Source organism: Marmota marmota, unplaced genomic scaffold (genome assembly GCF_001458135.2).
Source record: "Marmota marmota marmota unplaced genomic scaffold, marMar, whole genome shotgun sequence".
In the NCBI taxonomy this organism is placed as follows: domain Eukaryota; kingdom Metazoa; phylum Chordata; class Mammalia; order Rodentia; family Sciuridae; genus Marmota; species Marmota marmota.
The window spans coordinates 32,014,627-32,042,156 of NW_026000005.1; the positions used below are offsets into that span (position 1 = coordinate 32,014,627).

The window sequence follows — 27,530 nt, forward strand, 5'->3', positions numbered from 1 at the left end:
GGGTGGGCTAAGTGTGTCCATCTCAGCCTGCAGCCTCAGAACGCAAGAAAGCTCTCCCCTGATGGAACACTCTTCTGACCATTACCCCTGGCTCCACATCAAGTATGGCAAGTACTGGACCCTGTTTTAACTGTCTGTCCTTGGCTTCAACATCCTGGCTCAATATTTGGTTTTGGCTCTGATCCTGGGCTTTTCTCCTCAGTCTTCTTGCCCCCTGTTCTTGGTTCTGATATCTGCAGTGTCCTGCAGCTGGATCTGGTAAAACTTTCCATTTGCCCTTCAGCTTTGGCTCTTGCCACCCTAATTTGCCAGTTCTTATGTATTCCTGAATCCACACTTAACAATATAGAAGTGTCCTCGTCTTACCTCAGAGGTCCACTCAACTTGGCTTTTGCATAAATTTCTGTCAGACTTCTTTCATTAAATGAAGACCCAACACCATTTCCTCCTCTGCACTCCATTCCCCCCACCGCCTCCTTGTCCCCTGACTTTTGGGGCCCTGATAGGTGGAGTCTTATATTCGTTCTACTACCTCTTTTTAGGCTGCGGTTCCATTGCCTCTATTCAGTTATCTTCCCACTGTTGTCCTTCTCTGGTCCTTGTCTGTGTTCCGTCTTCAGGACCTCATCCTACACTCACCACTGTCTTTAGAACTTGTTTCACCCTCGTCTTCCTGTCACCATTGTCAGGTACAGTGGTTTTCAACTCTGGCTAACATTAGATAGTATTACCAGGAAAGCTTTAGAAAATAGATTTTCCAGTAGTGCCACCCCCCGAGATTCTAATGTAATTGAAGATGGCCAGAGCATCATACTTCTTAAAATCATTTTCCAGGCAATAATCACCAGCCTACCATTATGCTCAGCAGTTTCAACCTCTATGGTAAAGACTTGCCTCACTTCCCAGGCTCGGTGTCCCTCACTTCCAATTGAACCTTCATCACTTTGTTCCGCCCACCTAATCACTCAGACAGGCTGTGTAGCTCATCACTTGAAATGACTCTACCATCTACCAGCATAATCTCAAACTGACATTGAACTGATTATAACAGTTTTTTTTTTTTTAATCACCTTTCTCACTGCTGGTGAATATGCTCTAAGTTTTTATTATGACCCTATTTTGACCTTTGACTTTTTCCAATTCATTTTTTCCTGATGACTTCACTTTTAGTTCTACCTAGCTGCACATGTGGTCTGTCTAGCAGGAAGGAATGCCTATTTTGTAGTTATCGCTTTTCCACAGACGGGAAGGACTTTATGCTTCCAAGTAGGAAAGTGTTGGGTGAATACTGGAGCCTGTTCTCCAGAGCCTCTGGCAGACACATCTGCAAAGGGGGATATGATTGGCAGTCATCTGACTGGTAGGCTAGGGGAGGACCTGCATGTATGTGTCAGTCTTTATTCTTCTCCTGAGTTAAGGTTGCAGTTTTTTCTTCTCTGCCAGGCAGTTTTTCAGCTGTACCAATAGGTCTACCAACGGTAAGCCATTATTTAAGTGGAGAAAAGACTTTCTGATCTGTATTGTCTAGTTCAGCTATATCAATAACAAATCTTGTGTCTGATCCCTGATGCCAGGAACTTTCTCTCCATTGGTTCTTACAGTAGGAGAGGAAGAGAACCTCAACCACATTCTAGACTAATGAAGCTCCTCAGTTCTCCTTGTGTTGCATATCTGATCTGGAAGCCCACTAAGCAGTATTCCTGTTCCTAGCCACTCGTCTTGCTGCATACTGTTACAGAGAAACAAAGTTGTATTATTGAATATACTGTAGTTCTTACATTTAACCCAATATAGATCCTCATTATTACATCATTTTTTATTCCTTATATATCTTTATTATTTACCTCCTTTTCATAGCTATTTCTACCTTCTCTACTGTTAGAGTTCTAATATCAAATCCTACCACTCCCCCCTGCCAAATTTTCAGTGAACAAACTCAGATCATGCACTTTTGAGGAAACCTTATAACAATTACACTCCCTACTTTCCTCTTCCTCACTTTATCTCCATCTTTCTTCTCTTTGTGCTTTCCCCTTAGGACTATTCTTTTCCTTTGGCACTCTCATTGGGTTCTCAACCTCCCCCCTCTCTAAGACTTTATCAATTCATTATATTTTAACTTCTCCCTCTGCAAAAATTTAACTTCTCCTCTCTTCCTGAAAATCTGGACCTAACAGAAAGGTTGTAAACTGAACAACAACAACAAAAATCCTCAATACTATTACTCCTTCAAGTGATTTTTTTTTTTTTTTTGGTTCTTCCCCCTCCCACACCCTTACATACTTATTGAAAAACTCACCTTGATTTTTAATTAATTTAAAGATATTTTTCCTTATACCTCACAACACTATTTAAGTCCCTTTGAATTAATGGGGTCATTTATAATCCATCAAATAAATCATTAACATCCTATTGACAACTTTCTTTCTTTCTGGTCTATCTCTTTTCTTTCTCTTATCTATTCCTCCCACATTCTAGGCTTAGCTCGTTCTGTGGGTGATAGTATTAAGGTTCTGTCACTATACCCACTTTATATTCATTTTTATAGTTATTCACCAGGGCTGAAACTCAACTGCCATCCCAGTAGCCTACTGTACTTGCCAACTGGTCTCTCCCCCAATTTCTTAGCCTATTCAATTTCCTGTTTCAATAAAAGAGAGTTTTATTTCCTAATGACTTAGGCTCAAAATGTCCGTGTCATTGATATTTCTGTTTATTTATTTCTTTACTATTCTTTATGGATCTGCTTCTGGACAAGGACTGCATTATATCCTGGGGGTGACAAAGGGTTAGAATAAACACTGCCCCTTTCAGTGATCTTATCATATATTGGAGGAAAAGACTGAGTGAGAAAAGTAAATAAGGCATGCCCTAAGTGCTGTTGTAGAGGTACCACTAAAAGACTGTTGGGAGTCAGAGAAGAGGGTGACTCATGTTGTGTGAGGGACCTGGAAGAAATGTTTCACATCAGGTTGTTACTTGAGTCTTTAATAAGTACTAGGCACTTGAGATGGCAAGTACAATAGGCTACTGGGACAGCAGTTATAAAGCGCATAAAGCCCTATGAAATGTGGTTTGACTGGAGTATAAATTGGAAAGAAAATAGGGTCAAAAAGAATGAGTCCAAGATCATTGTGAATGTTCATGTACTGAAGCAGTGATCAAACTGTGATTGCCCTGTTTTTAGGGCAATCATTGTAGTAATAACATGGAATGGAAATAATAATCACCTTTGATTCTACTTCCAATTTTCCAAACATTCAATTACTTGTTAAATCTTGCAGATGTTCCCTTTACATTGCCTTGTGTATCTTTCCCCTGTTGCTCATTTTCTTCTGATCTCTTCCTCATTCCACGGTTCAGTTCCTTTCCCCTGAATATCCAGACTACAAAGACAACAATTCCTATCATGCCATGTCACATTTCCAGGGCACCCCACTCTCCACTACATTGAAGACAAATTCTTCATTGTGACATTTAAGGCTTTCCCCAGTGACCTATCTGTCTAATTAGCTGCTAATACAAAATAGGAAGGTTTATTATCCCAGTCAAGCAGCACTTCTGCCTGATATTTATACAAGACACCAACTTGTCCTCCCTATGCCTTTGATTTGTGTTACTTTTACCTTGAAGATTGTCTTCCTCCTCCGCCTTCTGAAAGTTCGTCCATCCTTAACATTTTATTTAAAAATGCATCTGCTTTCAAGATTAAAATTTTAAACTATTCTAAACATATTTCGTTGTCTCTTTTTGCTTGCATATATTATTCTACCTTTTAATTTTTAACTGAAACATAAAGACAAAAATTATACATATTAATGGGGTACCATGTAATGTTTTGATAATGTATACATTGTGTAGTTTAGGTCAGGTTAAGTGTATCTATTTCCTCAAACATTTATCATTTCTTTATGACGAGAACTTCCAAAATTCTTTTCTCTGCCTTTTGAAGTATACAGAATATTATCACCATCTGTAGTCACCCTACTATGCAATAGTGCAACACAACTTCTTGCTCCTATTTAACTGAGCAAAGTGCTCGTTGATCAAGCTTTTCTCATTCCTCCTCCACTCCACTCTTCCCAGCTTCTATTAACCATTCTACCCACAATTTCTATGAGATAACTTTATTTTAGATTCCTTATATAAATGAGATGATGTAATACTTGTCTTTCTGTGCCTTATTTCACTAAACATGATTTTTAGCTCCATCTATGTTACTGGGAATGACAGGATTTCCCTCTTTTTTTTAATTGCTGAATAGTCATTCTATCTTTTTAATAATGTGACTTAAAGATTTATCAGATGCCACCATCCCATGTCCATTCCTATACAGTGTTACTTTTGACAGTAACATCTAAGAGGTTTGCATTTTATATAATTTCATTTCAAGATATTGCCGTACATGAAGTATATATTAATTAGAGTTATTGCTTTCAACATTATTTCAAAGGTCATTACAGTCTCTTTTTTTTGAACCTTCATAGTTCAAGATAACTGTTTGTTTAACAGTTATGATGATAATTTCTTTTGTGCCAAGCAAGAAGTAAAAGCCTTACAGTTTATATTCACTTGCATATATTTTTTTATGTCTCCACCATACTCTACTGCCCCCAGAAGATGAAATTTAAAACAGGCAAATTAGATCAACCATGTTTCAAACTCTATGTTCAGAAAGTGTCTTTAGGTACCATGGTAGGGAGAAAAAAGAAAATTAAATTCAGTAAAAGAACAGCATTTTTAACTTTTCAGTGTCAAATAAACCAAATGATTTAGTTGTTTGTTTCACCATTCAGCTCACTTATGTGAAGTAATTATTTTGAATTTACAAGAGAAATCCTTCACCTCAAACCAATGCCCTTTTGTTATTTTCCTTTCTCTGGCTTGACTATGTGATTTCTAAACTCCTCTACTCAGGTTTGTCCTGGACTATAACTAACATATTGCTACTATGTAGTCTAAATATTTCCATTGGTTCCATTCTAAAAGCTTCCAATCTTGAAACAAAATGAGAGTGAGTATAAATAAAATAGTTAAATGCAAATTTTTGTCCAATCCTACCTTTACCTAAATAAGAAATACAAAAATGTAGGGAAAATGTACAGGCATACACATAGAGGCCAAATAAAAGTAAGACATTATACAAAAAGTGATGCATACTATATTATTCCTCTTTTTTTCTTCCTACTCAACATGCCAAAAATAAATAAACTATCAACAATTATCACAAATTGATTATGGGACAGTTTATGTTTTAATTTAATCACTCAAATATTTATTAAGTACTTATTATATGTCTCAAGCAATAGTACAATTTACCAGAGATGAGTGAGAATATATGGACATTTTCCTAAAAGATGTAACCATGATTGTATAAATTAACAAGGGAAAAATGGCACTGAGCACAAACTGGGGAACAGGGTATGTTAGGAGGAACCCATCACTATCATGGAGGACCAGAGGAGACAGAGGACAAGATGTCAGGCCCTATTCAAGAACAGATATTTACCAGCAAACAGATAGAAACCTCTAGTTAGAAGTTTGAAAATGGAGTCAATCATTGCAGCACAAGTAAAATTTAGTGTGTCATTCAGATATTGGTTGCATAGGCAAAATCAGTGGTTAGACAAATCTTGCCTTTTTTTTTTTTGAGCCTGAATGAAAATAGAAAACAAATGGAGACCATGAACAGAAAGGACAACTAGAATATCTACAAAGGGATAGTTCTTGGGAAATAATTCTCTGCGCACATAGGAAAGTGCATTAAAAAATGATACCAGAAAGAAAATCCATGAGGATGTTATAGTTACATAAAAAAGAGCAAAGATAGAAATGTATAAAAATAAAATTGCAATGTGAAAAGGAAGAGAAATACAATTTAATGATACATTGAAAGGATATTAATTATAAAACAGCAGATTTGATACCATAGAAAATCGAATCAATATGTGGAAGATAATTTTGATAACCTTTACCAGGGAGTGGAGGAAGAAAATGGAAACATTCACAGTGCACAAAAGAAATAGTTGGAAAAATGAGATAGAAGATGGCAGTTACAAAGGTTAAAAACAAAGAGTCATCACAGAGATGAGTAGTTTTTAAGAAGAAAATACCACAATTCATAGCCAAAACTTTTTCCAGCCTAACAAGACATCTGTGTGTATAGTTTGAAAGAGCTTACTAGACATCTGTAGGCACAGACGATAAAACCATATCCAAGCCTGTTTAACAGCTGTGGACCCTGCCCCCAGCAGTCACAGGACTACATTCATTCTTTCAAGTAGATACCTTCTAATGGAAAGAATGAAGTACAAATGACAAGTCTACTGGAAGAAATATGCATTAGCTGTAATAAAAAATAAACACTTTGCCTCTGAAATATGAAAACCAGGATATAACAAAGACAAATGCCAGCAAAGTAGCATTCAATCTTTGTTCAAAGAGTAAAGTTCTAGACAAATATAAATTTTAAAAAATAAAATAAAATGAAGTAGATAAACTCTGTAGAACCATGAAGGAATGTGTGGAAGAAATGGAAATAGCTAGGTATCTACCTCTGAAACAGGTGCTGAGACCAGATGGTTTTACAAATGAGTCTTCTCACCCTTCAAAGGACACAAGAATTCCAGTGATGTTTGAATTCTACCAGGACCTGAGAAATACAAAAGTACTCTGGTCATTTTACAATACTAGTAAGACAGCAATGGAGACATGGCAAAGAAAATTAAGAGAAATAAAAAATAAAAACAGAAGATCAATTTCACTTTAAAATATAGATGTAAACTAAAATGTAACATTTGAAAGCTGAAATTCAGTCATATACTGAAATAATCTCAGAATCAAGCATATCATAGAAAAACAGTAATATATTCTTAATACGAAATATATTGACATGCTCTATATCTCTTCCATTCTCACCTCATCAAAAACTCCAACTGTAAACTCCTTTATAGCAAAATGGGATGGGGATGATGTCCATTTTGGCTACTGCTTATCCTCTGTGCCCATCCTAATATCTTGCCAGAGCAATTAATAAATCTCTCTCAATATGTGGAAATTGAATGGAGAAGTTGTCAGAAGCAGAGGGGAGCTATTCACAAGAGATCCAAATAAAATTTAGAAAAAATTTTAAACTAATTAATTATTATTTGAGAGGAGTTTAAGAAAATAAATGTAATTTCCAGTCTTCATATATCACTTTGGCTTAGAAGTGAACTTTATGAACATAACCCTAACAACATAGCCATGGTATAGAAGTGAGTACAAATGTTATATTAGAAGTATGGGCGAGGAGTACATGATGCTATTTTGAGAGCTTAATAATTATCTATAGTAAATGATATATCAAAAGATATCTAATGTGCCTGCATCAATTGACAACAGTTTAAGCATGTGGTAGGAAATACTAAGATTATATAAAATGAAACAGCTGGAGGTGTTGTAATCTGGTGTCTCCAGAGAATGGAATTATAGAGGACTATGCAAGGACTGCTATTTTTTAGTATTTAATCATTTTTATTATAAGCAAAATATTACATGCTTGAATGACTTCAAAATTATTGTTTAAACTTTTAAAATTTTGAGAATATATTAGGCAAAATAAGAATATACAAATAAATTAAGCCTAACCACAACAAAATTTATTTAAAACTTATCATTTCTAACTGGGACAAGATTAAAGGGAGACTGATGTTTAAACAAACATTGTTGGGGGAATTGTGGCTCAGTGATAGAATGCTTGCTAGCATGTATGAGGCACTGGGTTCCATTCTCAGCACTACATATGAATAAATGAATAATAATAAATTAATTAATAAAATAAAGGTTCATCAACATGTAAAAAAATGTTAAAAAAACATTGTTGGATTCAAATTGATAAATTTGGTCAGCAGAGCATTTTGGCATTATGAATTAAAAGCTTTAAGGGTCTGATCTAGTAATTTATCCTCTCAACTTATTTTCAATAAATAGTAAAGATCATATATAAACATTTTCATTGTTGGCCTTGATTCCTTCTGAGTTCCCTTTGAAGTTGGAGATCTTTAAGGCACATACTTGGGCCTTTTACCTGCAGTGTCCTTCTTCATTCTTACCTAGGCCCACTGTTTAAACTACCATCTTCTCACTGATGACTTTCCCATTGGTCCACAATTCTACTGTGTCTTCTGGGTCTAGAACTCGATATTCACTGACATTTTCAGCATCACTCTCTTAATTATTTCAAAGATATCTTAAGTACAGCATTTATAAAACTCTACTTCTAATGATTTTTTCCCTTCAAGTTTGCTCTTCTTCAAAGTTTACTAAGAAAAAACATCCAATTCTACAAACCCAAATTTGGAAGTCATCACTAAATTCAACCTATGCCTATTCCTTTACCTAACATTGTCGATAGTATCTTCTAAATGCTTACCAACTTCCTTCCTCTATTTAAACTGTCCAGTGGTAATATATGAGTATCTACTCTGGGATAACTAATCAATCTCTCTATGTGTGGGCCTGTTCTTCCAATGTCTATCCTTTTCACTGCTATCAGAAAGCTTTAATTTTTTAAAAAATGTTTATTTTTTTAGGTGTAGTTGGACACAATACCTTTATTTCACATATCTATTTTCATGTGGTGCTGAGGATCAAACCCAGGGTCTCATATGTGCAAGGCAAGTGCTCTACCGCTGAGCCACAACCCCAGCCCCTCGATTTTTTTTTAATGAGAAATATTTTCCATTGATAATATATACACAGGCATAAGTTTGTACAAATAAACATAAAATGTGAATCCATATGAAAATAAATAATAAATTTTGCAAAATATCAGGAGATGTGAAATGTGATGATGATATTGAAAGAAGGAAAACTTGAAAGAAAAGAGGAAGTGGAAGAGGAAACAGTTCAAAAAGGAGGAGATGGAGGAGGAGGAGACGAGGGAAAGAAGATACAAGAACAAAAAGGAGACTGAACCACTTGTAGAGTAATTTTTAAGATATTTTAAAGGCTCGAAATAAAATGATAAAAGGACTGCAATACTCAGATTCTTCTGCAATTCTGAGAAACTCAACAAGTCTTTCAAAAGCATCCACTGTGGGAAGATGGTCTCTGTGCATCAAATCTAGCCCAACTGCACCAGAGAGGCACATTCTCTTTACTTAGTTATTAATACCTCTCAACTACAGTATCCATGGTCAAAGAAAAAGGAAGTGGGATGTGAACTGATCCAAGCAGAACCCAGAACCAATCAACCAGACAATGAAAGAATAAGTTCAGACAGAATGGCTTCAGCAACAGCTGTTGCTTTTGCCTGAAATGTTGCCCTCAACCTCATTTCTTTGTGGACTTTATTCCTTCTATCATTCAGATCTCAGCTCAAATGCAATTTCTTAGTGAAGCTTTGCCAGACTTCTGGAACCTATGTGATATTATGACTAACATCCTGATTTTCTTTCTTAATATTTGCCATAGCAATTGTGGACATTTTATTAAAGTCTGTCTTGCCTTCATAAATCTTTGAGTCCCTTTCAGAGGAAAAGTACATACTGATATATCCCCAGGGCCAACATTAGTGCCTTGAAGACATTCTACAAATATGTGTTGAAGAAAGGAATATACAAAAATGAGAAGAAATAAATGAACAATATGAAATTTCACAGTATTAGATTTTGATTTTTGCTTCCTGAGTGTAAATCTTATCTTTATATTCTGAAAATGTTGGCTACATTTAAATTCATTTTATCTGTAACAGAGTAGGAAAGGCAATCAGTGATTCATAGAAAAACAAAACAAAAAGAAGAAAGATAAACATCTCCCTCTCTTTCCTTTGCCTACTAGAGATCAAACCCAGGACCTCATGCATTATAGACAAGCACTCCATCACTGAGCAATATCACCAGCCCAACATTTCTCTTACTTCCTTAAGTTCAATCCCGCTGAGCTAAATTAGCAGCTTGTGTATAAACCCTTCCATAACTCTCTCCTTGATCATCATAATAACAATAATAGCTGAAGTTTGTTGAGTACTTACTATATACAATTTTTTCTTTTTACATATCTTACTTATTTCTCAAAAACTATAATAAAAGTACTAATATTATTCCATTGTACAAATGAAAAAAAAAATGAAGCATAGAGCTACTTGCTCAAGCTGGGAAGATTAAACAACTGGTCAAAAGTAGAGTTAGTATTCAAACAAAAATTCAAATGATGTTGTATCAGAATCTCCTATGATAATGTACATACTAACTTACTGAATGTATCTACTTACTGTATACATACAGAGACATTCAGTATGTGTTTATAAAACTGTCAGAACCATGTCATCAACTTGCCTTTCCAAAAGCCTATAACAATTCACATTTCCACCATGAGTAGATAAAAGTACCCTCTTTCTGAAGGCCTGCCAAAAATAGGTGAATTGGTAGCTATCAGTTTATTTTGTATCCCTCTGACTAGTGAATTTGAATATCTCTTCATGAATCCATTGTCCATTTGTATTTCCTCTTATGTGAAGGATCTATTCACATCCTTTGTCCATATTTCTATAGTAATATTTTCTTTTTATTAAATCTATAAATATATATACATGCTGTTATCTGCATTGTAATTTTTTAACAAATCAAATTTTCTCCTATTACCTTATTTATACTATATTTTGCCATTGAAAAGTTTTGTTTTGAAGTTTTTGCAGTTAATGTCTTCACATCTTATACTTATGCCAGTTATTAATTTTATCACCTGTCAGATCCAAAGTCATCCTTCCCATCTTGGCTCTGTGGTCCCAGGGTGGAGAGCCTGCATTCCCCATCTGCTTACAGGTGGGCTCCATGCTGACCTCTGCCTACAGGGGAGCTAGGGGAAACTGCTGCTGAAGGAGGATGCCAGGACGTGGTCTTTGCTGTCTTCTTGTCTACTTCCTGTTGTTTCTTGTGAGTTGCTTCTTCATTCCAGCAGCAGCAGGCCCTGAATCCATTTTCAGTTTTCCCCAAACTTGTAGAATTTGTAGAACCTCATTGCACTCAATTCAGAGACACTAACACTTGCCAAGCAGCACCCCCTCTTAGAGCTCCGAGTCTAAGCTCTTCCTCAAAGTCCTTAATTTAATTTAATTACTAAAACTCCCCTTGGTCCCTCAGCCCTAGGAATTGTACCCACCCACTTCTGTAATTACTACCTCTATTATACTTTAGGGTTCTCTTTTAATCCTTTTCTTTACCCAGGCAGCAATTTTATGCTTAGATATAAAGTTCTTTTAATTCTTTGTTTTGAAAGAGAAGGTATGGTTTGTAACTATTGCCTCTTGATATAATAATTCATGAATTCATTTTGGGGTTATTTGTATTTTCTTATGATTTAATCCATTTACTTTAGATTTTTCAAGTTTGTTACCATAATGATACCTGTATTTTTCTTTTATATGCTCTTATTTCTCCTATATTTGTGATTAAATGTCCCTTGTCATTTAAATGTGTGTATATATATTATATAATATATAATACATATATCATATACTATATATATATTTCACTTAGTTAAAATAACTGTATACTTATATTATTGGTATGCATGTATGTGTATGTTTTGTGTATGTGTTATGTGTATTGTGCACATATGTATGTATGCTTGTTCATATGTGTTTCTGCTGTTTGATGTTTGTGTACATATTTGTGTTTTCTATAGCGATATGTCACTACAAAATGATAAGAACATTATATAGTTATATCTAGAGCAGTTATTAAGGTTCCAGTGCAGAATTCAGCAAAGTATTTTCTGTAAAACTCTGGCTCAGCAAGCGTGGGATCTCTGTTGCACAACTCAACTCTGCCATTGCGAAACATGGAATCATCCATAAGCAATATAAATAAATGGGCATGCTCTAGAGTTGCTCTCTGATGATCTTTGTCCTCCATTACTTTGCTTAATACAGTCTGTATCTCTTTTTAAATATCACTTTCCAAGCTAGGGGTACAGCTCAGTGGTAGAGCAAACACACAGCAAGGTCATGGACCTGGATTAAATCTCTAGCACCAAAAGAAAACAAACAAAAATAACAACAACAAATACATACACACACATTCCCCAGGAGGCTTTCTATGATATGATTCTCTTCTGGACCTTTATTATCATTATAAATTTACAAATTTAGTCTTTAGTTTTTAAATTTATTATGATTAAGGTATGGTCTGTGGACCAGCAGCATTCATATCATTTGAGAGCTATTAGAAATTCAGAATCTTGGGCTCCATGCAGAAGTGCGTAGAAATTGGCTCATTCCATCTGAAAAGAGCTGAAGGTACATGATGCTTCCCAAATCTGAGTTCAGTGAAATTAAGTTGATAGCTTGAAACTGTCCACAAAGGGAATATTTACATCATGGAAATTAGCAAAAGCTACAAATCATGGTTGTTTTGTTTCAAAACATAAGTTTGATAGCACATCATTGGCCTATCCCAGACAGAAATTCAGAATCTGCATTTTAATAATAACTTCAGATTATTTAGTTGAACATTAAAATTTGAGAAGCTCTGGACTAGATCAGTTTTTTTTTCCCTAAGAGTACATGATAGAATGACATAGCATTCTTATTAAGATACATATTCCTGAGCCTTGTGTGTAATAATGACTTAGAAACTCTTTAAGTGGAGCCTCTTAAGAAAACTCCATTTCTGTAAAAATACACATTTCAAGCAAACTTACTGCTTAGTTCTTATGCATCCAAAAGGTTTGTGATTTGTGCCCTAAAATACCTGCTCCCATGGCATGCTTTTTCTATAATTTACAGAGCAGAACTAAGAGTCATGATGGATTATTCCCAGGTCTTGATATCTAATCAGAACTTACAAAATTTGTGCAGGTGAATTTCAGAATTGTTTTGCAATGGTGAATCCTCTATGCCTTCTTTTCCATTTTTTGAATAGGAACATTATAGTGGTTGTACTGTGCCTATCTTTCAGCATAGAGTGGGTATTTGCTAGCGCGTAACTTGCCTTTCATTGTCTCAGATCAACAAATTGACAGGAATTAAACTTCAGGAGCTATGTTTGAGAAGTTACACCCCAGGTGCCTCACCAACACTTGGATCTGATTTAGATAAGAAGTTTCTGAACTTAAACTGACACTGTAAAGGGATGAGGACTCTTGATAGGACTTGGGAGGGGGTTGTATGTAGGAGGACATGAATCATGGGGGCCAAGAGGAGAATTGTTTCAGGACTTCCTGCACTCCCTCACCTCCCCACTTTGCCTAATGATGGTTCAGAATCATCAGGATTGCTGGGGTGTGGGAAGGAGGATGAGGTAGATGGAACTTGCAAATTCTTAGTGTATTAGAGGTCTAGCTCAGCATTTCTGAAGTAATCACATGTTTAAAGCTGACCACTCACTGCATTCACTTGTCATAGGCCCCACATTGGGGGGTCTCACATGTCAAATTCACCTCTCAGTAATTGTGCCTCTCTCTGACATGTTGTTTTCCTTCCTTACCTCAGAGGCATTCAGCAGAGGATGCTGGTAAACAGAAACCCTGTTTCTCCACTTCAACTACTGACCCTTTTATATCCTCCACATGGATAAAGGAGCCTCAAGCTCATCACACATGACTGTCATACATGATGGTGGGTTCCCACTATAGAATAGGATTCTGTTGTCTCAGGCTTAGCTCAAACTCCCAATGTAAACATACATTGCTATAGTAGGTTGTTTGGCACTTATTGGATTTTAAATGAATATTTATTGAGGGAAGGAATATTCAATATTTGAGAATTTTTCCTTTCTTTAAATCTTTTTAATTCAATTTTAATCAATGTTTTTAAACATCAATCTGAGTATTATAGAAAATTTATATGTAAATACTGTCATGAAAATTCTAGCTACCCAAGGTGTGCAAAGTTATACAAGATTAAAAAAAAACAAGTTTGGAGATCTGTCATACAACATTGAACTTATAGTTAACAAATGTCTCTACAGTTGAAAATTTAAGATGCTAGATTTTATTTATTTTTTAACCATAACATGCTGTATATAGAGATAGTCCCTCAGAAGCTGTGGAAAAAGGAATTATTTTCCACTGGGAAAAACAATCTTTTAAAAAGTAATATAAGCTCTTAAGAAAGCAAAAAATCAATAATAATGTGAAACAATTGTGAATTTGGGGAACTTGAATTGTAGGTTGTAGTGGTGAGGAGAATTAATTAGATGAAAGAAGAGAAATGTGTGGAAATTCAGAACATTTTCCCTGAGAGGTGATTTTTTTTTTTTTTTTTTGCTCCTTTTTGTTCATTAGGAGTCAGTGACATTGACTCTGAACTTTAATATTTGTTTTCACTCTTGTTCCCTTGGACCCTTACACTCACTTCCCTTTGCATTGTTTCTGATAACTGTGTTTCATGTGGAGACCTGACATTCGATGTTTTCCACATGAATTTCATGAGGCTGGTGGTTTTATATCTGGAGGTTTGTTTTGTTAATGCAAGAAAATGTAGATATTTTGTCAAGCAAAAGGCACTTCCACAGACAACCTTGGTTCATTAGATGCTGCCGGTGTACACTATTCTGCTCAATCACTGTGTTGGATATATTGCAACAAAAGGCTCATTTTCATCAAAAGAAATTCCCAGAGGGTTTGCTACTTTGATGAAATGGAATTAATTAAATATAGTTAAGGTAAGGTGGAAAATATATATATGTAATACACATACACACACATAAATAGCATTTTAGTCAGTTTTCATGCTACTGAGAGAATTTTTTTCAAACCTCATTTCTAAATGACATAAAGAACCCTGCATGAAAGCATTTCCCTCTTCTGAAAACAGCTTGTTTCTTTGGCAATTCAACCTAGAACAAAGAAATCAAAAATCCTATGTGCTAAAAAAGATCCACAGGAGAAATTTTGTAGTGGGAAGGCAAACTAACATTTATAAATGAAGCTAATTAGGCTTGATTTGCATATTTAACTCCTCTTAATTACACATGGATTCAGCAAACATTTTAAAAGCTGCAATCAATCTTTCACAGACATGGTTAGTTATTTACATGAAATAACAAAAACCAGGAGCCTTGTTAATGATTACTGTTTCTAATTTATATACCAGTGGGATTATTTCACTAATAACAATGGAATATGTTTTTTCTTCAACATTTTATAAACCTATGAGTTTAAAATTCTTTGGTCTCACAAAAATATTTTAAGAAATTGGCAGAAATATGAATGTTATATGTTACTTTAGTACATTAAAATATTTAAGCTTATTCAATTAAAGAGTCCTCATAGAATTATTTTGACATTAATTTTTAACTTTGTAACTAAAGTAGTAGCTGTAGTAGAAACAAGCTACAGCCACCTGGTTATGAGCTGGCTACAGTTCTTTTTATAGTTGGAAATAACATCATTTCCTTTTTTTATTCAATAGCATTCTTTACTGGTCATAGAAATTGATATCAAAATACACAGGGCACAATTGTACAATATCTTTTAACTTCATTATGCTTTATTTAGTTTTCTTTAAAAAGTTCTATTTTGTTCTAAAAGTATACACAGGAATGGTCATAAGGAGAGGTGCCTCCATATTGTGATGTGTGGGGCGGGCAGGTGTGTTTGGGAGAAAGAAGAGCAGGAGGTGCTGTGGACAGGCAAAAATCAGTTCACAATACCTTATTTTGTGGAGCTGTCTAATGGGTGTGAAATTCTAATATCAAGGCTCAATTTCCTAGAGTTCTGCATGAAAAGTCTTTCATAAAACCAAAAGACCTGATAGATTAACCTGTTTGCCCGAATTACCTTGAAAAGTCAGGGGCCATGAGGTAGCAAAAAGAAAAATGGTGAGGAACAAATTTACTTAATACCTTTCCTAGGATCAGTGTGTGTATATGTGTGTGTTTAAAAATATTTATTGGCCACCTCTTATGAGCCAGTTCATTAGTTTATAACTGGTCCAAGATATATTCATTGAGCAAATTCACTGTGGTTGGGATTATGAAGTGATCCATAGACCTTGCAAGCTGCATATTATGACTATACAATAATTAATACTGATTGACTATTTGCTGTGTACTAGTACGAAACAATCTAAGCACTTTTCATGCATCAATTTGTGAAATCTTCAAAAAAATAGCATTATTATATAGAACCTATTATTATTCCTATTTTACAAATGAAAAAAACAAACAAACAAAAAAAAACTCAGGGTCAGATCATTCCAAGGACACAGTAAGCAATGAAGCTCAAATTCACACCCAAATGAAACTGGAGTTTGAGAGGAAACTCAATTCTCCGTTTCTGTTGATGGGTGGGCTCTACCTAAGCTACAGGTCTCTACAGTTGAGAAAACCTGTTTTGGTGTTAGCAGCTGATGACAGCAGGGGATGCCTGTTGGCTCTGAGGGTCACAGCTGACAAAGCCAGATTCTTCTCCACTACTATCCAGTGGCCTATTGCAGTTTTTAATGGCAGTCTATGCCTGCCAGTATTGTAGCAGGCCCCAGCAGCTCACCACCAATTTCTTTCCAGTTCCTTGTCTTAGAAATTTTAAGAATGAAATCCAGGGACAATAATGGAAAGCAAGAGTGAAAGTAGTGTTTATTTAAGTGAGAAGAAAAGAGATAGAGCTCCCACAATGCAATAGGGGACCCAATTGGGGTGGCTACTTAAGTGTATTAGTCTAGGGGTTTACATAGCCACTGGGGAGGGGCATTGATCAATATCTATACTAATTCTAGTTTTGGAAAAGTGCCAATGCTGTTGGTCAAAACCTAAGCTAAACAGGTATTGGAAAAGTATCAAGGCTATTATTAGTTTGGCCTATGACATCTAAGCCATTGAGTTTAAACTTTCCTGTAACCTCTATCCATGTTTGCCCCTGCTTCCATTTTCCTGCCACTCTGGGACAAAGGCTTGGCTGGAATATTTGGAATGTTTCTTGATTATTTTCATGGAATGGCTTTTACATTTGGAAAAAAAATAACTTTAACAGGGCCCCATTATCTATCCTATCTTATTCACAAAGAGTTTTTAACCATTAGATTTGTGCTTATACAGTATTCAAGTTAGTGTACATATATACTCAAATATGGCAACAGATACATAATTTTTCATTTTGAGACTTCTTTCATATAATCCCAAAGGATATTTATGTAATATATGTAATTTATACCTCCTACATATGATAACTATAATGTCTATTTAATATTAGCAACCAGCTAATGCAGAACAAAGATATCCCTAGTTCTTTGTGATAGGTTGAATTGTGTCCTTCCAAGTCTCTATGTTGATATTTAATTCTCAGTGCTGAAGAAGGAGTTTATATTTGAAGATAGGGTAATTGAACAGGTAATTAAGGTTATATGATGTCATTGGAGTGGGCCCTGTGCAATGTGACTGATGTCCTTAGAGAAAGAGATTAGGACATTTACATACAGAGGAAAGACCATGTAAAGATAAGAGGAGACCACAACCATCTGTGAGCCCGGATGAAAGGCCTCAGGAATTAATGAAACCAACTTTGCTGGTACTGTGATCTTGGATTTCTGTCTTCCAGAAACTAGAAGATATTTTTCTGTGAGGAAATATGTTCCTGTTGTTTAAGCCACTCAGTATGTGAAACTCAGCCCAGGCAAACTAATACGCCCTTATTTGTATCAAAGGATGAAAACAATATTCAATATCTAAATCCAAAAATCTGAATATATAGTATAGTTACAGGTGGAACAGTTTATAATTGGTCCAAGATATATTCATTGAGCAAATTCATTTGCTGATCTCATATGTAGTTTGTGTGAAGAATTTACTCTGGATTATGCTGGTTCATAGAGGTGGGAGTATGTTGCTGTCTTTGAAGAGTGGATGGTGTTTTTCAATGTTTTTTGTGGTTTACAAAGACAGAAGGAGGATGACAGCAGCCTTAGAAACAGGTTCACTGTAGTGAATCTCTGGCCAATTGGCTGACTTTCAAATCATGAGTCTGTTGCTGTTTGGCATTTAGAGAAGTGTTCACTGAAGTTAGTTGTCATTGATTAATTAGATAGCTTTAAAACCAGTTCTGATTTCTTAGTTGTAAGCAGGGCTACAAAGCTGTTACTAATTGATTAGATGAATTTAAAACTAGTCCTGTGTTTGTTACCATGGATATAGACCAATGAATCTTCTCCTGGGAGAGTGGTGACATTTTTATTCTCAGTGGCCAACAAAAATGAATAAGGAGAATAAGGAATAGAAAAGAAAACTACAAATTAATCTAAAAATGTCAATACCTCTTACTTGCATATGCAATATGCTAATAACTTCATACAAATTTCTCCAACTGTAAGTAGAGGTTTAAAATATCACCAATCTCACATGACAGAGATGAAGAGTTACCATGGATGAAGTATTTAGCATAGGGCTTATACAAGTAAGAGATGTTATCAATAACTTCCCAATGACCCAAGTTCTAACCTCTGAAGTTTACTCCAGTACTGTGTTCTTCACCACCACGGTATACTACCCCTTGTAATAAAATGCACAGATGATATGATTTATTTTATATGATTACTGAAATAGACCCCTGAGACAGTGAGGAATGTGGTTATGTAGACATAGATTAGGCTATGAAATGTACACCAGTCATGCTTCATAGAGTTCACATCTGAGACAGGAGACTAACTCTTTATTGGGTAGTCTCCCATTATTCTTATTTTATGGCCATATGCCTATATTTCTTTTTCTGCAAAAATATAGATAACTTAAAAATGCATGTTTTTCCTGAGACAGGAAGGAGAGAATTTCTGGAGTATATCCTAATTTTACTTATCTAATTCACACAGATATATATATATATATATATATATATATATATATCTGTGTGAATATACAAACTCATTGAGCCAAGTCCCTAAAATTTTTGCATTTTACTATATATAAATATATGCCACTAAGAAAAATAGCTTTAATACATAAAAAGGACATTTAAAAATTATACACATGGGATGAAGGAAACTGAGTTGAATGGACTTACTTTTATATTTTTAAGTTTTAAATGTTCAAAATGGTATTGAATATATTGACTACATAAGTGTCATTATAATGAGAAATAAAATGTACAAGCATTAGCTCTTTAATAACTTTAGTGATAATGTGTTTGACTACTTATAATTTTATTATAGGCCTAATTTTTAAGTTTTTATTTTTTTCACCTTCATTATTAGGCTTTTAATGTTATTTTAATATTTTTCTACATTTTCCCATGGCACTATTAATAGTAGCAAAGCTTTTAATATTCTGTAAAAACAAGCTCAGTCTTCATACATAGGGTTTATGTTAGTTGGGTTAGGCCACCCAACTTTTTGTATATGGTAACAAATAACCTCCAAATCTGGCAACATCTTTATCTTGTTCCTCTTTTGCATCCTCCATAGGTTGGAATGGGGTGAGTATCTCTACTTCTCTTACTCATGCAGGGATCTGAGATGACCTAGCAGCCATTGCCTTAACTGATGTTGCTTTCTGAAATAGGGAAGAGACTACTGGAGGGTACTGCACCTCAACCAAAGGCCAGAGGCCTATAATAAAATTATAAGTAGTCAAACACATTATCACAGGGGTTGGGACAAGATCACAAGGGTATTATATGGCATTTTCTCTCTCAGCTCTTAGACCAGAGCTCATTATGTGGCCTCACATGACCAAATGTGGGACCAGAATATACATCTCTAACCAGAAAGGAAGAACAGTGGGAAAATGTGACAAATAGCCTCACACACTTTTTCTTGTACATAAAGGGTTAGATGACTTTGGAATTAGAAAAAAAGGGGTTGCTACTGCCTCCGTAACTTTTTTTTATCTATGTGAGCATGGGTTAAGTGTGTCTGTTTACTCATCTCTAGAATGGTAAATATAATAGTGTCCATCACGTCAAGTTGTTTTGAGGATGAAATGTGAGGATGGTGGTAAAGCGCCATTAGAATACTTTAAGTACATAATGAGTACTCAATAAATGGAAAGTACCCTTCTCCACCTGCAGTCATTGTTTTCCTACAGTTGTTCCAAGTGTTAAGAGACAGTGGCAAAGCCGATGGTCCAATGTGCAGCAAAGTTTTGGGAGAAGCAGACAGTGAACACGTGGCATGCCATGACTGATCAGCCTGAAAGAAGCCACTTGAAAACCATGGGTATAACCCACAGGGAGGTTTTTCCAGTTTTCATCTGTGATCTCCAAGTATACTGTTCACTCTTTCACTCAACAACTGTTTATCAAATCCTAGCAGAACTGTCTTGAGTCTTGGGGATCATATGGTAGTAAAAACTAGTTTCTATTCTAAGTTTAGTGGCAGAAGACTAATAATCAATAAAGAAGTTCACTAAGTTATTTTAGCTAAAGATGAGTGTTACAAAGGAAACAAAACAAGGGAACATATTTGTTGGGTTTTGACTGCTGTGGAAATAGTTGAACCCTGAAGTTTCAGGTTCAGTGATCAGGATCAGTTCTCATTAAAGACCATCCAGTTGGAATGTCCTAATTGCTGATTTTTCTCCTTGTGGTGGTGTAGAAATACAGGCTCCTTCCACTTGTTGCTTCTCCACCATCTAGGGCCCTTATACTTAGAGCTGATAAAGTGGGGGAAATAAAGAGCCTGGAGGATTGTGTGGAACAGTCTGAAGGCCAGGCTTATAGGGGTCTTTTTTCAGAGTGGCCTGCATTTCGCTGGGCAGGGAACACATGAAAACCTCTGAACTCAAGACTAGTTCTTGTCCCCAAGAGGAAAAAAAAGGGGGGGTTCATAAAATGTTTTCTGCTACTAAAATGACAGGGAGCAGAGCGGTCAGGAATATTAGATCTCAGATGCCACCGAGAAAGTTGTGTTTGCATTGAAAGCAGAATGAGGACAAGGACATGTGTATACCTGCATGAGAACATCCAAGATAGAGAAAACAAAAAATTTAAGGCAGCAGCAGGCTAGGCCTGTTAGATAATTGGGAAGGCCAGTGTGACAGCTTTATGTTTTATATCTCTGTTTATTTATTCATTATCCTGATGGAAACAGGAGGTTTCTGAATCTGAGCTCAAACCATTTATTTACTCACAGAGCAGCTTGTTATTTTCCATGACCCAATTTCCCCTGGGGGAAGCATTGAAGACCAGGTGTACCTTGTGTGTACATGGGTTTATGTACCATGGAAAGGAGTCCCCAAACTATGAAATTCCAGGAAAGGATGAGTGGGTAGACAGAGGTAGAGGATAGACAGAAAAGGCACACTAAAGAAAACTTTACTCTGAAATACAAAAAAAAAAAAACCTCCTAGAAAGGAGGAGAAGGATCTAGGTTTGATTCCACAGAACTGTCAACAAATGCCTCAGGGAGAGTAGTTCTGAAATCTTGCTGGATGTCTTTATCTTATGGTTGTTTTTCAATCATCTTTTAACCCAGATTCCTTTGCTCTTTACTCTGAAAGTCCTGACAATGAAGAAATGAAAATAAATATTCAATGAGCACAGCAAAAGAGAAGGAAGAGTGGTAAAGAAAGAGGTCAGACAGGTAGACACATATAGAGTGTTTGGATCTCAGTAAAGAGCTTGGGATTGATTCTGAGTACAATGGTAATGTACTCACACTGTGCTGGAGCATAATATGCTCTGATACAGGCTTTATTGATTCCCTGGTTGTGGCAAACAGAATGGACAACCAGTCGTGTAAGAGTGGGAGAAAAGAGGCCAATGTGAAGGTGACTGCTGTCGTCAGCTTCCATGAGATGATGTTCTGCCCATGGTAAAGTAATGAAGAGTGACAGCTGTGGACATAGTAGGGCTGAATGTGCTGGATGAGGGTTGGGGGACCTTGGGGAAGAATGAGATGCATTCTGATCACCAGGTTTGATTGCCTTGTGTCTTGTTTGTGTGAGCAACTGGTGATGTCATGTGTATGTTTTATAACAGAAAGCTTTGATGAGGGTCAAGATATACAGTGGGGAATAGTAATCCCAAAGTCTCCTTTTGCTGGTGTGTCTGACATGCTCTATCAGAGAGGTCACCAGCAGGAAACAAATGACACAGGGAGTAAAATGCACAAGGTGTCCTGATAAGTGGGCAGGGCTAAGGAACCAACACAGGGACCCACATGGGTAGAAAAATGGGAAGCCATAACTGACTGGGTCTGAAAAGGCAGGGCAAGGGGGACATTACTGGCCTTAGGGGGCACTGCAGGCATGGGAGAGGCCCTACACAGCAGGAGTTGTGGAATTTGCTAAAGGATGGGACCTTTAACAAAATCAAAGCTGAATAGGAACAGAGGAGAAGGAGGTGATTTGCCCATTTTCTCTACCCAGCTGCTCTGCTGAATCCTGCAGGTCTCTTCCTGCCAAATCCAAGCAGAAGCCAGAGAGTCTGGGAGCCCAGGTGATGGAGTCCCCAGAGAGCAGGTCATGCCACTGGGCAGGGGCCTGTAGAGCAATCCTGAGGGTCCAGAACAAACCACACAGATGCCTCCAGACCTCTTTAAAGAAGGCGAAGATACTCAGTTGCAGAGCTCAGTGGAGAGATCAGGGGCAAGATGTTAATCTGGAAGTCTCAGCCTTTATGTCTGTGGCATTAGGAGCTATTATTTGTTATGCCCTTACTTTTTGCTAGCCAGAATACCAGCATTTCAAATGCATTGTTAGCTCAATTAATTAACCCAACAAAGCTGAAGCTTAAATACCATTACGTCATTGTACACAGCTGGCAACTGAAGCATAGTGAAGTGAAGCAATTTGTTTAAGGTCACAAGGCCATTAGGTGGCAGACCCAGAAACCAAGAGCCAGGCCTTTCCACCCCCGGGGCCAGTGATAACAAACCATTATTGGGCATAGTTTCTTTGAGAGAATCAAATATTAAAGCGGTGTTTCTTGGTCACATGATAATTTTTTTTTTAATTCTTTCCTCCTTTTCCTTTTTTCTATTCCTTTGAAAGAAAACAATTCTGACAAGAATTCATCAGAGAAGGTATTCCAAAACTTAATGTCCTGGTTTGGGTATTGCTTTTGATTAAGGCTGTTTGCAGACTAGAATATTAGTAACCCACATATTCCCTCTACCTCAAAAAGAGTAGATTCACTTTTATCTTGGGAACAAAGCTGGAAAGAAGCTTTTTTAACTTTTCTTAATTCATGAAACATTTATCTTCGAGTCAGGTTTTGTTATAGCAGCACAAATATGGTCCGTCAGCATTTCCATTATAAAACCCATATTTCCAGGACTTTTCAAGAGTGCCTTAGAGACCTCCTTTGAATTAAAACTTGGCATTCAGGATTTGAATCAGGAAGCTACATTTTCCTTACCAATTAATCAAATAGTTTAAGAGATTCTCAAGTTAGAAGAGGGCCAAATACAAAACTTTTATTAGTACAAATATATTTTAAGACATATTTGTCAATTTAAAACTTTGTAAAAATATTCATTCTACAAGTATAATATTATATCACTATGTATTAGGTCTTAAAGAAAATCAAACTTAAAAGTCCTTAAGATAAAAAAAATTATAACATCTTACATTTTGCCTATTTGGCTTTATGAGTAATTTATTTCTACTTTGGGAATTTAGATGATTTGAAGTTCTCAGTATAATTGCTTTAAAGTTTTAATGGTATCAAGATATGGAAGTAGAATAACAACGGGGAAAAGAGAAGATCCTGAGGGAATGCCAAAGTGTTTCTACATATTTTTGGTGAAATTTATGTGGGGAAAGTTCTCTATTCTATGAATAGAGATTAATAGCATGCACTGATTCTATAAAATAGATATTTGAAATTGTACTTGCTGAAAATAATGGGGAAAGTGCAGACTAAGTAGAACTTAATTATGCAGCCTTTCAGATTTTACTTAGTTTAGAAATGAGTGACTGGTCACAACAAGGGAACATCATGATAATCTATCTTCAGTATCTTATTTTGTAGGTTTTTTTTTTTTTTTTTTTCCTGTGAGCTCTTTTCTAGCCTTAGTAAATATAAGACAGAGAATGTCAATTTTCTCTTTTGAGTAAATCTACTCTCTTCCTGATTGACTTCTCTCCAGTGACTTCCATGATGTTCCAGAAGCTTCTGGCAAACTCTACCCTGAAGAACTTTGGCTCCAGCTCTTCTTTCTTCCTAGAACCCTTTTCCTCCAGACATCTGCTTGGCTAACTCCTGTACTGCCTTCAGTCTTTGTTCAGACCTTGCCTTTTGAGCCGGGTCAAACTAAACCACTCTGCTTGATAGTGTGATTTGCCTATGGCTGCCAAAGGGGCTGAGGGAAATTTCACACAAATTATTAACTTACACACAAAGTTATTCACCTGCCTCAGCATGGGAGCCCTTCCAACATGAAGCCCAAAGAAGGGGCAAATGGTTGAGGCTTAAATACCCTTTTCATGAGGAAATAGGAAGTGGGAAGCTTCAGGCAATTTCAGAGGAGAAGTAAATGACTTTTAGAGGAATCAACTGTGCCCAAAGGATAGACACCAGACTGTAAATGGTTCTCTTGGAAGCTGAACAGTGGACAATAGCTTGCAACTGGCTCCTTGTGGTAACAATCCTCAGTCTCCCTTCCCTGGATAATGAGACATTAGGAAGTAAGTCCAAAATAACCATATTACTTTTGAAAGAGCTTCCTTTAGTCAGGTAAGAAAGCTTCAGAGAGAGCCCCTCCTTGTGTTTGGGGGAGGAACAGGGAAGACCAGAGATCCTTGATCCTGAAACTGTTTCTTCAGCTCTGTATGTTAAAGTATCACACTTTGGGGTATTATTTTCTGAGATCTAATATACCCAATCCTCAAAATAATGATATCTCTGTCGGACATTTTTTTTCTTTACACATTTTTCATCCCCTAACACTCTTTATGACTTTTTAGCAAAGTGCTATCTCTCCCCACTAATAGAAGGTCCAAGAAGATAAAGTTCTGTTTCATTTGTTGACACAGCTGATTACCTAGAGTTGTGCCTAACATATTAATTGCTCAAAAATCATTGTTGATTTCAAATTTCAAGACTATCTGAACAATAGTCCAGACGTAATTTACCCTGGTTCTGTTAAAGTATTTGGGTTATTTGCCTAATACAGTCAAGAATACCCTTGGAACATTTGTGTCAAAATGAAGGCCCCATGTGTAAAGCTCCAATCTAACATGTTATGGGTCCATGGTTCCTGGAAACATTTAAGCTGAATTTTGAAGGTTTTGTAGTTAAATTTAAGTTGAGGTGGGGAGGTAGGGGAGATAAACTGATACAAAGTATAGTTTTAACAAAACAAATGCTTATTGTGTATTTAAAAATGTCAACATGTATGTTTTATAACAGTTTTGTACATGGAATGATATTAATGCTGAACTTTAAAAATTCTGGAATTAAACTGTGGTCTTATAATTTTAAAAGGGGGAAGAAACCCAGCCCCCACCCCAGCAATAGTAGAAATGCTGTTCTGGAAATGAGCTGCCCAATGGAGCCATGTGAAAGATTTACAACCCACTCATGGTATAAAAGCAGGAATGGAATTTCAGAGTAGATACCAGTACTCCGACAGCTCATCAGCCCTCTCCGATTGTGAGTGGTACTAGAGGGCAAAAGCTAATATTTTCTATCTTGAGGATGTATTAATTTTATTATAGGACAAAAAAACTTTAAAGCTTGAATACAATTATTATTCAATTCATTTTCACATATCAAATGGAATTTATTTGACTTGATTCCTTCTTTGTCTTTCTAGGGTAGATGTGAACATTCACTTTATGGCCACATGCATTCCATCAATGATGCAACCTTCACTCCTACTGTGAGTTCAGTTCTCTAATATATTCTTGTAGTTCTTCATATGTGTGAATTCATTCTTTTGAAATAATTTCCCAAGGTAGATGGTAATTTAACATTGGGGTGGAGAACAAATCTAGAAATTAATTGTAAATATCATTAAAATGTGTGTTTGGTAAAGGATTGCTGAGCTTTGAAACTTACACATTCACACACATAAGTTCTCAGTGAAAGGAGTTCTGTCATATTCAGTTTCACTTAAAAACACATTTTAAGAGCCCTTTGTCCAGTGTGAGCATCAAGAAAAGCAAATGGAAGAGAGGCTGAATTAAATTTTAATGAAGAATCATAAAATAACTGAGGAGCTTGGAAGGAAACCTGAAGAATAAAGAACAATTAAAGAAAAGGGGAGTTTTCTTCACTTTGCAACATATAAATTGATAACAAAAGTATTTTATCTGCAGCTTGAGGTATTCAGATATAAGGATGATTTCACCAACTGTGAAAACTGTGAAACATTGCTTTGAGTTGCTAAGCTAATTGAGGACATCTGTAAAAGGGTTCAGATAATAATCATGAAAGAATGATTTAAGCTTGTACCTTCTCAGATGAAAGCAATTTGACTAGATAGATGGCCTCTCCTGTCCCTGAAAGTTCTGATTTAATTATATCTAACATCTTAATTTGTCTCTAAGTTCCCAGTAGAATGAGAACCCTGATTCCCTATTCCTTTTCTTTTCCAATTAGCTAAAAAAGAAATCTGATAGATTACTAACATCTAACTTCAAAATGACAGTATAGTCAAAATTCTGTTACTATCATGCTATTCTTCTTCTTCTAGAAAGAAGAAATATGCTCACTAAAAATTATATGTTGACTGAGGAAGAAATGTTGATTGCTCCAGCTGAAATTTTTCTGGTGTCCTGTCGCTGTCAGTCCCAAGAATTTTAACAATGGGCTCAACCATAATTATACTTTAATAGATTTGTCTTTGTAAGAAATATTCCATTTAATTGACTGTAGTGAGCCAATTAGTCCCAAAATATTATAGGATGAACTGGTTCTAGATACCAAGTAAAATTTTATTTCTAGCAGAATAAAGACACATTTAAACACCAGGGACCCATATGATATGGATATTTACGTTAAAACTCTATTAAATGGTTATAGGTCCTCATGCTAGAGGAAAATTAAATGGAAGCTGAAATGAATTAAACTAACATTTTTGTAAATCAGGAATCTTATTTTGATAGGCAATACTATAGGTGAAAAAGACACACCATTCGACTTTCTAAATAGTGAATGAATAAATATGGAAATAGCCAAATTAGATTTGGCAATCAAGGGAGACACACATTAATTAGACATATTTCAAAAGGTGAGATGATGATATGAGGTCCAGGTATTAAATATCAAAATGACTAACCTGTTTTGGTTTTCACACTTTGTTCAAGCCATAAGGACTTTAACAACACTGTTTCAACATCTGAAAGCCTTATTAAAAGTTTCTGTTAGTGCATCTCTTTTTTGCTGTGTGTATTTATTAACTATTAAGAAAACTGTGTTTTGTTATGATGATTGACATTCCTAAGTGAAAGTTTTGGTCACTTGTATTTTTTTTTCAGAAATTTCTCTACAATAAAATTCAAATTTATCTTATGTCACATAAGCACAGTGACTGCAGAGCACAGAGACTTTAGGTCTCTGGAAAACATGGCACTGTGACATAGTTCACATTCAAATAATCTATCAAAGTAGCAGTAACAAATGTCTTATATGGTGCACAGAGAGAGATTTTGATTAGTCACTATTAGACT

General features: G+C 35.8%; 1 protein-coding gene across 11 annotated transcripts in view; it reads left to right on the top strand.

The window, feature by feature from the left end:
- The window catches only part of Spag16 (sperm associated antigen 16), a 925,858-nt gene that overhangs the window by 645,456 nt on the left and 252,872 nt on the right, over positions 1–27,530 (top strand). For all 11 annotated transcript variants that reach the window (XM_048808488.1, XM_048808490.1, XM_048808489.1 and 8 more), the window contains one exon: positions 25,673–25,738. In XM_048808488.1, the coding sequence (XP_048664445.1) occupies positions 25,673–25,738 (66 nt within the window). The remainder of the gene's footprint in view (positions 1–25,672; positions 25,739–27,530) is intronic.